General features: G+C 41.2%; 2 protein-coding genes across 3 annotated transcripts in view; one reads left to right on the forward strand and one right to left on the reverse strand.

The window, feature by feature from the left end:
• The window catches only part of PHEX (phosphate regulating endopeptidase X-linked), a 241,879-nt gene that overhangs the window by 158,788 nt on the left and 69,730 nt on the right, over positions 1-13,361 (forward strand). For both annotated transcript variants that reach the window (XM_004450363.4, XM_071213373.1), the window contains exon 13: positions 5,997-6,074. In XM_004450363.4, the coding sequence (XP_004450420.1) occupies positions 5,997-6,074 (78 nt within the window). The remainder of the gene's footprint in view (positions 1-5,996; positions 6,075-13,361) is intronic.
• LOC101444648 (large ribosomal subunit protein eL37) lies at positions 7,495-7,869 on the reverse strand. The gene has a single exon (XM_012522123.2). It carries the CDS (start codon positions 7,861-7,863, stop codon positions 7,570-7,572), a length of 294 nt encoding a protein of 97 aa, XP_012377577.1. The 5' UTR covers positions 7,864-7,869; the 3' UTR covers positions 7,495-7,569.

Raw genomic sequence — 13,361 nt, forward strand, 5'->3', positions numbered from 1 at the left:
CCCATTGATCACAGAGTTGCTTCAACAGTCTTTGTTTCTCACTACTTCAAGTGTGGTTCATTCTGAAACTGGTCCTATGGCTAAAGAGAGTGACATTATTCCACAGGGGAGTTTAGGTATTTTTTTAAGGGCATAATCTGGCCTGGATTCCCCTGAAAGACCCTCTAAATAGGCATACAACAGTTACTCCAAATTTGTAGAGGCTGGGTTTCTACTTTCCCTTCAGAGTCTACCACTAACATTTATTCATCATGTATTCTGGATTAAGGACTGAAAAAGTATTTTAGATGAAATGCCATCTTGAACCCTCACAGACAACCTATGAAGTTGGTAACATTTTTTCCTCCATTTACATCTGATGAAAGGAGAGTATATTAGGAATACATTTGTCTACAACTAATGGAAAACATGGCATATAATGCCTCAAACAAATATGGGGATTTCTCATATCATGGAGGGGAAGGAGAGGCATCCCAGGCCTCAAATGATGGATTCCAGATGCCAACAATTTTTCATTTTCCAATTTTCAGCATGTGGTTTTCTTCCTCATGTTTGTTGCCTTGTGGTTACAAGATGGCTGCTTTACCTCCAGCACTGCATCAATTCCAGGAAGGAAGAAGAAAAGCTATAGCAGTGGTTTTCAAGTGGGGGTGATTTTGCCCCCAAGGGGACATTCAGCAATATTTAGAGACATTTTTGGTTGTCACAACTGGGGTTCTGTGTTGCTAGTGTGTTGCTATTGGCATCTAGTGGGTGGAATCCAAAGATGCTTCTAAACTTCTACAATCTACAGGACAGATCCCACAACAAAGAATTATCTGGCCCTAAATGTCAGGAGTGCTTAGGTTGATTAACCCTGGGCTGAGGGCAGAAGAGTCTGCCCTAATGTAAAGAGGGTCCCTGGAACTACAACAGTGACTTTTAGTTATAGTTCATTGGCCAGAATTTAATTCCATAGCCAACTCTAGCTACAAAGGAGGCTATTTTTTTATTGGGGTCATTGTCATCCTGAGCAGAATTGGGGTCCTGATAGAAAGAGAAACAAGGGAAGATGGATATTGGGTAGATAAGAGGCAGTGCTTGTTTCATAAAAGTTAAGTACTTTCCCTAAGGTCACATAAGGAAGTGAAGATCAGTAGCCACTTGAGCATCTTCTGTTGATCCATCTACTTGTACATGGGCTGTGCTTCCAGAAGGAGATCCAGGTGTCAGGTGCAGCCCCTCTCCAGGTGTCTGCATGAATAAGGGATGGAAGTGTAGGCGCTGGTTATGGAAAACCCTGGAGTTCTTGCAGGATATAATGTGCAGTGATATCTATTTATATGACTGTTCTCTCAGTATTTGCACTGGGAATTGCTTTCCCTTCTTGTCCTATAGTGGCAGAGAGAAGTCGGATGTATGCAGTATCAAAGGTGAGAATTCTGAGAAGGAAGTTGATTTATTTCGACCAGCTGGACTCAGACTCTTGCCCTGATAAAAACCGAGCCCCGAATAGAATTTTTGGGTCCCTTTTATATAGAGGAAATAAGAGTGGGGAGTCAATGGTGCTTGTATGCAAAAGAACTTTTTGTTAGTTTCTTTAAGTATTTTATCTGAGTATTAGATAGGTTATTTCCTCCAGGTAAGCTTGATTTGACACATACCGCCACATTCCAGGTATGCTTGAGTTAACATATATCCCCTACATTCTAGGTAAGCTTGACAATTTAGCTTGCATCCTCTCTGAATATCCAAAGCCTATAGAGTTTATACTTCTCAATTGGCTTTCTAGGCATATTTGGATATAAAATAAGTTTGAATTTAATCACAACCTATATTAGTCCCACTTGTAACCACTGGGGAATTGATTTCAGCCTGCCTCCCTAATTCCTTGCCCTTTAAGCCACAAACTATTTGGTGCTTCACTTCTCCCTTTCTGAAAAAGGTAAAAAGTGATGGGGTCACTATTTGCCCTGTTGGGGATATATAAGTTATTGCCCACTCAGGAAAACAGATGTCCCAGGTATATCAAGCAGGAAGAGGTTTAATTCAGGGAATTGGAGGCTTGTGTGACCATTGGTAGGGCTGGGAAGTGAAAGGCAGAAGCTGCCAATGCTCTCTGCTTCCCTCACAATGAAGGGGTATTCCCAGGAGGATGCATGAAAACTGCTGGCAAAGCCCTACATCTGCTGTGTGCAGGTGCCCAGGTGCCTGCCTGTAGCTACCAACAGTGAACAAATGGCCTCTATTTCCCTTCTGCCTTTTCAGAATCTCCTATGAGTGCTTCTGGTTGACAGAGTCTACCCTGGAGCCGGGCCTCCAAGGGCTTTTGAGAGATGAGCTTCTCAAGTTTCTCAGGGAAGAATGTAGAATGTAGAATGGAGCAGCCCAATATGAAATTGGCACCTGGCTCTCTGGCAGGAAGGATCATCTAAATTTGAAGCAAGCCCCCTGGGCACAGCATCTTTTTGGGGAAGAAGAGCATTCTATTCAGATGTTGGGAATGCTGCTACTCCTATTATGCCCTTATTCTATGTGTCCTTGGGAAGTGAATCTGGATTCTTTGTATTTCTCTTCTGGTTCTCTTCAAGTCATGGTGATGCTAAATAAATAATCAAAAAGGATTCAATGCCATGTGTATCAGAAGGTAATATGTGCTGTAAAATTCCATAGTGCAGTGGGGGTCCGGGAGAGAGAGGTTTGGAAAACAATGTGTAATTCACCAGCATGCTCAGGAAAGACCAGTGTTCAGAAAACAACCAATCCAATGTCCACAGAGAAAATGTGGAATGGGTGTGGAAACGGTAGCCATGGTGGCTGCTGGGTGTGGGGAACGGGAGGAAGAGATGAGATGTGGAGGCGTTTTCGGGACGTGGAGTTGTCCTGGATAGTGCTTCACGGACAATTACGGGACATTATAGATCCCCCCAGGGCCCACTGGATGGAACGTGAGAGAGTCTGGGCTATGATGTGGACCATTGACTATGGGGTGCAGTGATGCTCAGAGATGAACTTACCAGGTGCAATGGATGTGTCATGATGATGGGAGAGTGTTGCTGTGGGGGGAGTGGGGGGCGGGGGCGGTGGGGTTGAATGGGACCTCATATTTTTCATAATGTAATTAAAAAAAAAAATAAATAATTAAAAAAAAAAGAGAACAATTGTGCAAAACTCAGGCTGTCTATTTCTTTATTGTTTTGAAAATGATCCAAAGCTCTTTATTTGCTATAATTATGTATTTGACTCATGGTAAGCTGATAAAATACAGAAAGGAATTAAATACAGTAAAGAAACTAATAGAGCAGTCTCAGAACAAGGTAACAGCTACCTGAAGTATTGTTTGGTGTTGGGGGAGAGTTGAAACCTCTACTTACCTGCTATCAGGGTCACATCACGCTTTTAGTGTGTGTAACCTGCAGGGTTTTAGAGTCAAAATTTGATCTGTGCTATATATGAGTCTGTGGAACAGCAAAATCCATTATGACTGTATCCTGCGGCACTTGTAAAATCTTCTCCGAGTCTTGAGTTTGAAGTTTCTGCTGATATTTAATATTTGAATTATCTCAAGGAAGATAAGGAAAATGTGCTATCTTATTTAATTTATTTCTTGAGTGAGGAAAATGGAAAGGGGCTTGTTGGGGGGGGGGGCAACAAAAATAATTACCAAGAGCAGCGTGCAAAGGTCGCTGGCTCTGCATTGCTATTTTGCTGGAATAAAACTAATGTTTGGTATTGCCTGGTGTCTTATGCTGGGCCTCTGGAAGCAGGTCTGGAGATGAAGATTTGTGTGCAAATGATCAATTAAGGAAGTGTTCCCAAGAGAAACTGGCCAGGGAATTGGGGGAGCAAGACAGGGATGGGTAGTGTTGTGCTGCAAATAAACAGATTTAAAAGGGGGTGCAGAGCAAGCTTATTGAGCTGAAGTTGCATTAATACAGGAGCAGCACCAAAAGAGGTTTCTGCTCAAAAGATTGAGTTGGGGGAGCAGCTTTTATGGCTGCTTGAGACTAAGGGAAGATGTGTGGGCAGGAATGGGGAGGAATAAATCGGACTGATTTATGCCTGGTACGTGCATTCCGTGCGTTCTGTGTACTACCAGGTTGCTTAGGGGGCTGTTTGAGCAGGGTGTCCTGGAGGCCCAGTTTGTTAATTAGCAAGCAGGATGTTGATGTAAGGTTGTGGGTATCTGGTGAAGATCAGCAGACCTTGCTGGTGTCAGTTTGAACACTTTATTACAGTTCTTCCTCCCAGGCTAGGGCAGGGGTTTTTATCAGTACCACAGAGGATTACGGGGATGTCAGCCTCTTCAGTTAACCTCCATTTCTTCTTTATAATTCCCTGGATAAAATGGAAGCTCAAGCAAATTCAGATGATTAGTAAAATCATTTATCATTCAGTTTCACAGTAGGTGACCAAGCCAAGGGTATGATTTCAGGGGAAGTCTTCAGACTCAGCCTGGTCCTACAGGGAGCTCTGGAGGGCAAATTATACCTGAGTTTGTCTTGAGTTGGAGGCAAAAGAGCTGGGCTTTGATACTTCTTTACAGCCGGTCATTGGCTAACAGCTGCCTGGAGTGGGGGTGGGAGGCCTCTAAACTCCCAGGAACTAGATGTTTTGGAGTGCAGGCAAGCAGTTCTAGCTGCCCTAGCCCAGTCGCCAAAGATAGTGTTAGGTGCTAGCAAGTAGTAAAAAAAAAAAAAAAAAAAAAAAAAAAAAAAGACCATAGCCGCTGGGGTGGTACACCCAGAAATCAGAAATGATAAAAGGGAGCCCAGGGAACCTGGGCAGAGCCAATTGAAATGGGTTCATACCCTTTGACTAAGCTGTTCTTTTCTTTTTGTGAAACTCAGAATCTGGGGAGCTAAGAGGGAGATTTTCATGCGGAACTGTGAAGTTTCTCTAGAGCATGGGGTTGGCAACTATTTTCTCCAAGGGGCCAGATAATACATATTTTTGGCTTTATGGGCTACAGAATCTCTGTGGCAACTGCAGCTCTGCTGTTGTAGCGCAAAAACAGCCATAGACAATACACAAATGAATAGGTGTGACTGTGTTCCAATAGAATGCTATAAATTTTAAAAATAATTTCCAAAAAATTACATTTGTGTATATTTTAAGATGTGTATATTTCCCTCATGCGGGCGATATTAAATTTAAATGGGAAAAGTGGCTAAAAAACAAAAACAAACAAACAAAAAAAACAAGTGGCAGGCCACATTTGGCCCATGGGCCAAAGTTTGCCAATCACTGCTTTGGAGGTGCCTTAAAAGTGCCTAAAAGTGGTTTTTCCTTTATCTAGTCCTTATATGCTGCAAAACACGGGATAATTAGTACCTTTGTCTATCAGAGGGTGTTATAATGTTATGATGTATCATTCATAATGTTGTACTTATGATCTTTCTAACGTGATTACAGCCTCTTACTCCCCTGCTAAAAATATTTAGCTCTCTTATCTGTAAAATAAAATATAGACTCTTTAGCATGGCATCCCAGAATCTCTGTGATCTGGCCCCAAGCCAGTTTTCCTGCATTACTTTCCATTCTCCATGCTCCTGTCTTAGTCCAGTTATATCAAACTACTTGTCATATCTCAGATGTTTCTTGTCTCCTTCTCTTTGCCTCTGTTGTTTCCTCTACTGGAATGTCCTTCCTTTCAGCTCTGCACGTTGAAATCCTCACATATCTGAGATTCAGTTTGTCACCTTCTCCAGTAAGCATTTTCCCTGCTGGGAAGTAGTCAGTCCCTACTCTGGACTCTGATAACAATATTGTCCATTTCTAATAACACCGTTGTTTTAGTTATTTTATGCTATATAGTTATTTGCTTTTCTCACTACAGTCTTAGTATGTTGAAGGCAAGGACTAACTTTATTTTTCCTTCCCTCCGTAGAGGTTTACATGTAATAGATATTCAGTAATTAGAGTTGTCAGATGAAGGTTGTACATGTACGTCCTGTGATTTTTAACAATTTAGGTTCTGAAACTTCTGACACCATTTTTCTTTTTCCTTTTTATAGGCAAGAGCTGTTATGGCAAAAGTTGGCTATCCTGCATTTATAATGAATGATACTCATGTTAATGAAGACCTCAAGGCAGTAAGTGCTAAATTTACTGTATTTTTTTCTGGCAGGTTTTACTGGCCTTGTGCCTTTCAACTAATCCAAGTCCAAGCAATTAAACTTGGTAGTGCCAGAAAGAACCAACTTTTGATTCATTCTTTGGCCACATATAAGCCTGAATATGCCAGGCATATCACAAGATATAGAGCAGATTCAAAAATAAAGGAATTTTCAGAAAGAATGCTTAGCTGAGTGGGTACCATAAAGCCAAAGAGTCAGGAATTGGGTCAAATGTGATCATAAAGGAAAGAGTTAAGCAAATTGGGTATTTTATAATTACTGGGCATATTCTAAAGGCTAAAGCATCATGTTTGTTGTTAAACAATCTTTATTTGCTTCATTCATATTAAATGAATAGTAATAAATCTGTCTGCTGGGAGTTAACTTCATTAAACTTTATGAGTGTTTTGGCAAATTAAGTGCATATACATATAACTATAATTTATTGTGAGTTGGACTATATATTTGCAGTAAGTTACTGCTGGAGAAAAAGTAATAATTCTTTTTTGTTATAATGTTTCAGGACATATATTTGGCAGATAAAATTATTACAGGCTTTTCTGACCACAGTCACTCTTACTTCCTTTCTTACAAATAGTTTTGATAACGAATTTTTCTTCTTCACAACACCCCCCATTATTCCATTCGCTAGATTTTCTTGAAAAAGTGGTTTTTTGAAATTCTTTAAGTAACTATGATTCTGAGATGTAGAGCTTTCCTAAAATCATAGTTCTACAAGTTGCATATCTTAAAGCTATCCTACCTTTGTAGTTGAACATTGGTATTTTACAAGACAATTCAAAAGTGAGAGAAAGCGTAGTTGAACATTGGGATTTTACAAGACAATTCAAAAGTGAGAGAAAGCTTTAATTAGAAAGTTTCTCCATTGGACTCTGAGATATCGCCCTCCAAAGTTTTGATCCAGTTGCTACAGAAGAAAATGATTATGTTTTGCAGTATCCCAAAGCTCAGAAAATCTTATTGCACTCTGTTTTGATGATGCTGAAAATGACAATATTTTTATGATAATAAAAATACTGAGGGGAAACAGACTTGGCCCAGTGGTTAGGGCGTCCGTCTACCACATGGGAGGTCTGCGGTTCAAACCCTGGGCCTCCTTGACCCGTGTGGAACTGGCCCATGCGCAGTGCTGATGCACGCAAGCAGTGCCCTGCCATGCAGGGGTGTCCCCCGCGTAGGGGAGCCCCACGCGCAAGGAGTGCGCCCGGAAGGAGAGCTGCCCAGCGCGAAAGAAAAGTGCAGCCTGCCCAGGAATGGCACCGCCCACACTTCCCGTGCTGCTGAGGACAACAGAAGCGGACAAAGAAACAAGACGCAGCAAATAGACACAGAGAACAGACAACCGGGGGGAGGGGGGGAATTAAATAAATAAATCTTTTTTTTTTTTATTTTTTATTTTTTTTTATTTTTAAAACCAGAACATTTATTGCACAACTAATCAGTGAAATCCTTAAGATGAACTGGATGCTGCAACAGCTGCCCTCTTGGGTTTAGGTGTAGTTCCTTCACGGAATCCATGTCTGAATCTGCGGTATACAATTTTTAGATGCCTCATTCGACCTGTACCGGTGGTGTTTCGTCTTTTAGCCTTGGCACTCCAGTTATACTTTCTCTTGCGCTTGGCAGGGTAGCCACATTTGCCACAGGTCGACTTCTGAAGGTGGTAGGCCTTAGAGCCACAGCGGCGGCACAAGGTGTGCGTCTTATTGCGACGCTTTCCAAACGATGACGTTCCCTTCGTCATCTCGTTTCTGCCTAAATAAATCTTTAAAAAAGAATACTGAACACTTGACACATTCACGAACATTATCTTTTAATCCCCATATCAGTGGTGGTGTTACTCCCATTTTGCAGAAAAGGAGGTTAGAGACTCAAAGAAGTTAAGAGATTTGCACAATGTCAGAACCAGGGCTGAAATGCAGGTTCAGAAAGGTCAGCCTGAAGTCAGAGAAGGGATTCTGCAGGATCCTTGACCCCAGGCAGCTGTGCTGGAGAAACAGAGGAGGTAGATTGCAGAATTGGTAGAAGTTGCTTCACTAAAGCTGGTTGGGAAGGGAGAAGAGAAGAGAAGAGGCGAGGCCATGCTGTCAAGTGGTTATGAGCACAGTGTTTGGAGTCATGTGCCTGGGTTTGAATTCTGCCTCTTCTGCTTACTAGTTGTTTGTGATCATGGGCACCTTCACTTCACTTAGTTTCCCTTTGGTTATCTATATAATAACCAATTCTTAGTATTGCTGGGAAGATTGGTTGCAATTTTATAAATATAAAAACAGCTAGCAAAATGTCTGGTACATAGTAGGTTCCTTGTAAATGGTAGCTATTACTATTAGGAGGAGTACCTTAGTAGGAGAACCTTGGTGATTATGTGTGATTGACAACTATTCCCAGTCAAGGATACAGAAGAAATGTTTGAGAGGCAGTTTGGTGTAGTAGTTATGAACATGGACCCTGGAACTAAACTGCTTGGATTTAAATTTCTAGTCTGCCACTTTATTAGCTCTGTGCTTAGAATAAGGTGTGTACTATCTCTGTGCCTCAGTTTTCTCATCTGCAAAATGGAGATATAATCCCTCCTTTATAGGGTCACTGTGAAGGTTAAATAAATGAACATATTTTAAGCATTTAAAACAGACCCTGTCACATGGAAAGCCCAGTATAAGTGTTAGCTCTGACAGCCTCAGTTCACACTCACAATAGTAGACTATTTTGGTTTGGAAATGTCATTATGAATTAGCTCATGCAGTATCCAGGTCCCTCAAATTGATTTAAATGGCTCTATAGGAGGACTAATCCAAGGCTTAATCAAATAAGATTGCATAAAAGGTTCACTCACGAAAGTTAGTTCATCAAGTTTTGTTGGCAGCCTGCTATTGTCTAAATCGAGTACCCAAAAGGTATGGACTCACTGAAAGCAGCATCTTTTTGAAAAGATGCCAGATGCCAAACAAGATGCAGTGTTGGGTATGCCTCCTTGTTTCTTCAGAGCCTTACTTAAGCCTTTAGACACCAAGATTTTAAAAGTACTTTTATGAAGATCTGGCTTTCATCTGACTCATTGCCACAGCAAACACAATGACACCCAAGAATTTTTAACAGTTTAAAAAACAGGCAGTGAAAAAATCCAAATACACAAAATAAAAATACATTAGTGTTCAGGGATAACCAGGAAGATGGCGGCAAAGTAAGGAGCTCCTAGAGTCAGCTCCTGCTACAGGGCAGTTAGCAAACACTCAGAGCTCTCTGGAGCTTGCTGAAACACCTGTTTGGGGACTTCAGGAGGCCAGAAGGGCATCCTGCAACATCCTTGAAGGAGTGGAAGGAGCAGACTGCCCATCTGCAGAGAAGACTCGTAAGTAGACTGCTCCACGACCTGGAGGCCGGTGCCCATCCTCCACTGGAGGCACAAGCTGCCTCAGGAGCTATTCCACAACTGGAATTGGAAGCTCCACTTTCCAAAAACAGGGAAGGAAGAGACAGTTGGGCACCAATTTCAGCTACTGAGGAGTAAATTCAGCGGGCTAAAGTATAATCCTGAGAACAGATAAAGTTTGAGCCTGTCCAACTCAGAAAGAGGCCGGGAGCTGCCATCTTAACTCTGCACCTGGAATGGGGGGAAGCAGGGTGGACTGAAAACCACAGTGCAGGTGGGAACTGGCTTCTTTCCATCCACATCAGGTTGCAGCTATAGCCTCGGCCCCAGCGCCACCTCCAGCAGGGAGGAAGCTACAGGGACCTGCACCAGCCTCTCCAGGAAATTGCCAGCCAAGCCATAGAGGCTGGTGATTGTCTTACTCTGGCGGTGCAAGCATCCCCAGGAACTCTTCTGTGGCTGGAATTGGAAGCTCCATTTCCCAAAAAGAGGGGAGGAGGAGACGGTTGGCTGCCAATTTCTGCTACTGATTGATACACTCGATGGCTAAGGAATAACCATAGGAAAAGCTGGGGTGTTGTGAATCTATCCAAGTCAGAAAGGGGCCAGTGGCTGCCATTTTACTCCACCCCCAGGATGAGGGAAAGCCAGGACCAAACATCACAGTGATGGTAGGGACTGGTTTCTTTCACCCAAATGGGCCTGCAGCCTAAGCCTAGGCTTCAGCCCCACCTCTGGCAGGGAGGAGGCTGGCAAGCCCTGCACCAGCCTATCCAGGTAACTGTGGGTTCATCTGGCTGGTATGAACTGAATAATCGAAAGTCTATCAGGACAACTGCGATCATCTTGGACCCACACTGCATAGATTGCTACCCACACCTGCAGCTCTAGCCCCACCTCAGGCAGGTGTAAAAAGGGGCGTGAAGCTTCATTAGTCTCTCTGGGCAACTACAATCTAGGCCTGCACAACTTCGATTATTCCACACAGCTGTGACTCTGTCCCTACTCCTGGCAAAGGAGAAAGTTGGGAGAAGCTTCATGGAATCCTGGGACAATGAGGGCAGCTTGAGCCTCCACAGCCTATAGCACCAATTACATCCTTGGCTCCTACTGCACAACCAGCAAGGGAGAAATATCAGGAAGCCCTACACCAAGGAGAAAAACTACACCCAGAATAAATACTTTAGGAAGCCAGATGCCAAGACACCAACAAAAATTTGCAATGCACACCAAGAAACAAAGATATGGCCCAGTTAAAGGAACAAGGTAAACCTCCAGGTGACATAAAGGAGTTGAGACAACTAATCATACATGTTCAAACAAATCTCCTTAATAAATTCAATGAGATGGCTAAAGAGATTAAGGATATCAAGAAGACACTAGATGAACACAAAGAAGAATTTGAAAGCATACATAGAAAAAATAGCAGGTCTTATGGGAATGAAAGGCGCAATAAATGAAATTTTAAAAAAAAACACTGGAATCATATAATAGCTGATTTGAGGAGGCAGAAGAAAGGATTGGTGAGTTTGAAGAAATGACCTCTGAAAGTGAACAAACAAAAGAACTGATGAAGAAAAGAATGGAAATATTGAACAAGGTCTCAGGGAACTAAATGACAGTAAGATCTGAGCAAAATTCACGTCATGGGTGTCTCAGAAGGAGAAGAAAGGGAAAAGGGGCAGAAGGAATATTTGAAGAAATAATGGTAGAAAATTTCCCAACCCTGTTGAAGGACATAGATATCCATGTCCAAGAAGCACAACATACTCCCATCCTAAAGATCCAAATAGACCAAATCCAAGACACATCCTCATCAGAATGTCAAATACCAAAGACAGAGAATTCTGAGAACAGCAAGAGAAAAGTAATGCATAACATATAAGGGATACCCAATAAGATTAAGTGCTGATCTCTCACCAGAAACCATGGAGGCAAGAAGACAGTGGTCTGATATATTTAAGAAACTACAAGAGAAAAACTTTCAGCCAAGAATTTTATATCGAGCAAGACTGACTTTCAAAACTGAGGGCAAGATTAGAATATTCACAGATAAACAGAAACAGAATTTCTAAGCAAGAGACCAGATTTTCAGGAAATACTAAAGGGTGTGCTAGAGCCTGAAAAGAAAAGACAGGAGAGAGAGGCCTGGAGGAGTCTGGAAATGAAGGTTATATCAATAAAAGTAACTAAAAGTGTTAAAAGAGTGGTGAGAAGAAAATATGAAGGATAAAATTCAAATAGTCAGGAATAAACTTAACCAACAATGTAAAGCACTTGTATTCAGAAAACTGCAATTCAATGTTAAAACAAATTTTATAAAAGCCCTAAATAACTGGAAGAACATTCCATGCTCATGGATTGGAAGACTAAATATCTTAAGATGTCAATTCTACTCAAATTGATATACAGATTCAGTGCAACCCTGATAAAAATTCCATCAGCATTTTTAAAAAATTGAAAACATGATTATCAAATCTCTTTGGAAGGGTAAGGGGTACTGAATAGCCAGAAACATCATAAAGAGGAAAAGTGAACCCTCATCTCCAGACTTTAAATCATGTTACCTAGCTATAGTGATAAAAACAGCATGGTGCTAGCATAAAGACAGACACGTAGACCAATGGAACCAGATTGATGGCTCAGAAACAGACCCTCACAGGTATGGATGGTCAAGTGATTCTTGACTCGCCTGTCAAACCCACACAGCTTGGGCAGCACAGTCCATTCAGCAAAATGGTGCTGAGAGAACTGGATATCCATAGCTGAAAGAAGGAAAGAGGACCCCTATCTCACACCTTATCCAAAAATTAACTCAAAATGGATCAAAAACCTAAAAATAAGTAAAACTTCTAGAAGAAATTGTAGGAAAATATCTTCAAGACCTGGTGGTAGGTGGTGGATTCTTAAAGGAGATAAGAGGATGAATGAGATGGACTACTGATGTTTAATGTATGTAGAAATTTTCATTAGCTTTACTGTGAAAGTTGGAAATATATAGAATGTATGGTAACAAATAGTGAGTAATAGCTAGTTTATAAATGGGGATGTGGCTGAAAATGGTAGTCTAGGTAAGTAAATGCCAATTGACAGAATGCTAGAGAAAAATCTAGGAACTGAATAGCACAGTAAACCAAGAGGTAAATGAGAATTGTGATTGATGGTACAGATGCAAGAGTGTCCTTTGTGAGCTAGAGCAAAGGTACATCACTACTGCAGGTTGTTGGGAACACATGGGAAAAATACAACTGGAGGGACCTTTGGATTGTGGTCAGCAGTAATAATATAATATTCTTGCATCTATGCCAAAGATGTACTGTGCTGAAAATAGGGCAGTCTGGAAAATGTGAGCCAAATGCTTACCGTGGACAGGGTAACAATCAGATGATATTATCTTAACAAATGTTCCACCACAGTGTGGTGTGTTGATAGAGGGGTGTTGTTTGGGAATTCTGTACATGTGCGTGATTTTTTTATAAGTTTACAACTTCCGTCATAAAAAATATACTTAAAAAATGATAATAGGATGGGTTGGAGGAAAAAAAACCCAAATATTAAAATAAGGACTATATGTAGTAGTAAGATTTTGACAATATCCTTTCATAATTTGTAACAGATGTCTCACAGCAATGCAAGGTGTTGGTGGAGGGTTGATGTATGGGACCCCTGTATGATGTTATGCATGTTTGCTTTGTAAGTTCACAACTTTTACTATACACTTAATTGTTTTTGTATGTTCATATATAAATGATACAAAGGAAATAAAAGGTATGGTGGGGGAAAATACTTTGGTTAGTAGTAATATTTTTACAGTGCTCTTTAATCATTAGTTAAAAAGGTTTATTAACAATGTAAGGTGTTGGTGGTAGGGT

The sequence above is a fragment of the Dasypus novemcinctus genome, chromosome X (assembly GCF_030445035.2).
Source record: "Dasypus novemcinctus isolate mDasNov1 chromosome X, mDasNov1.1.hap2, whole genome shotgun sequence".
NCBI classification, from domain to species: Eukaryota; Metazoa; Chordata; class Mammalia; order Cingulata; family Dasypodidae; genus Dasypus; species Dasypus novemcinctus.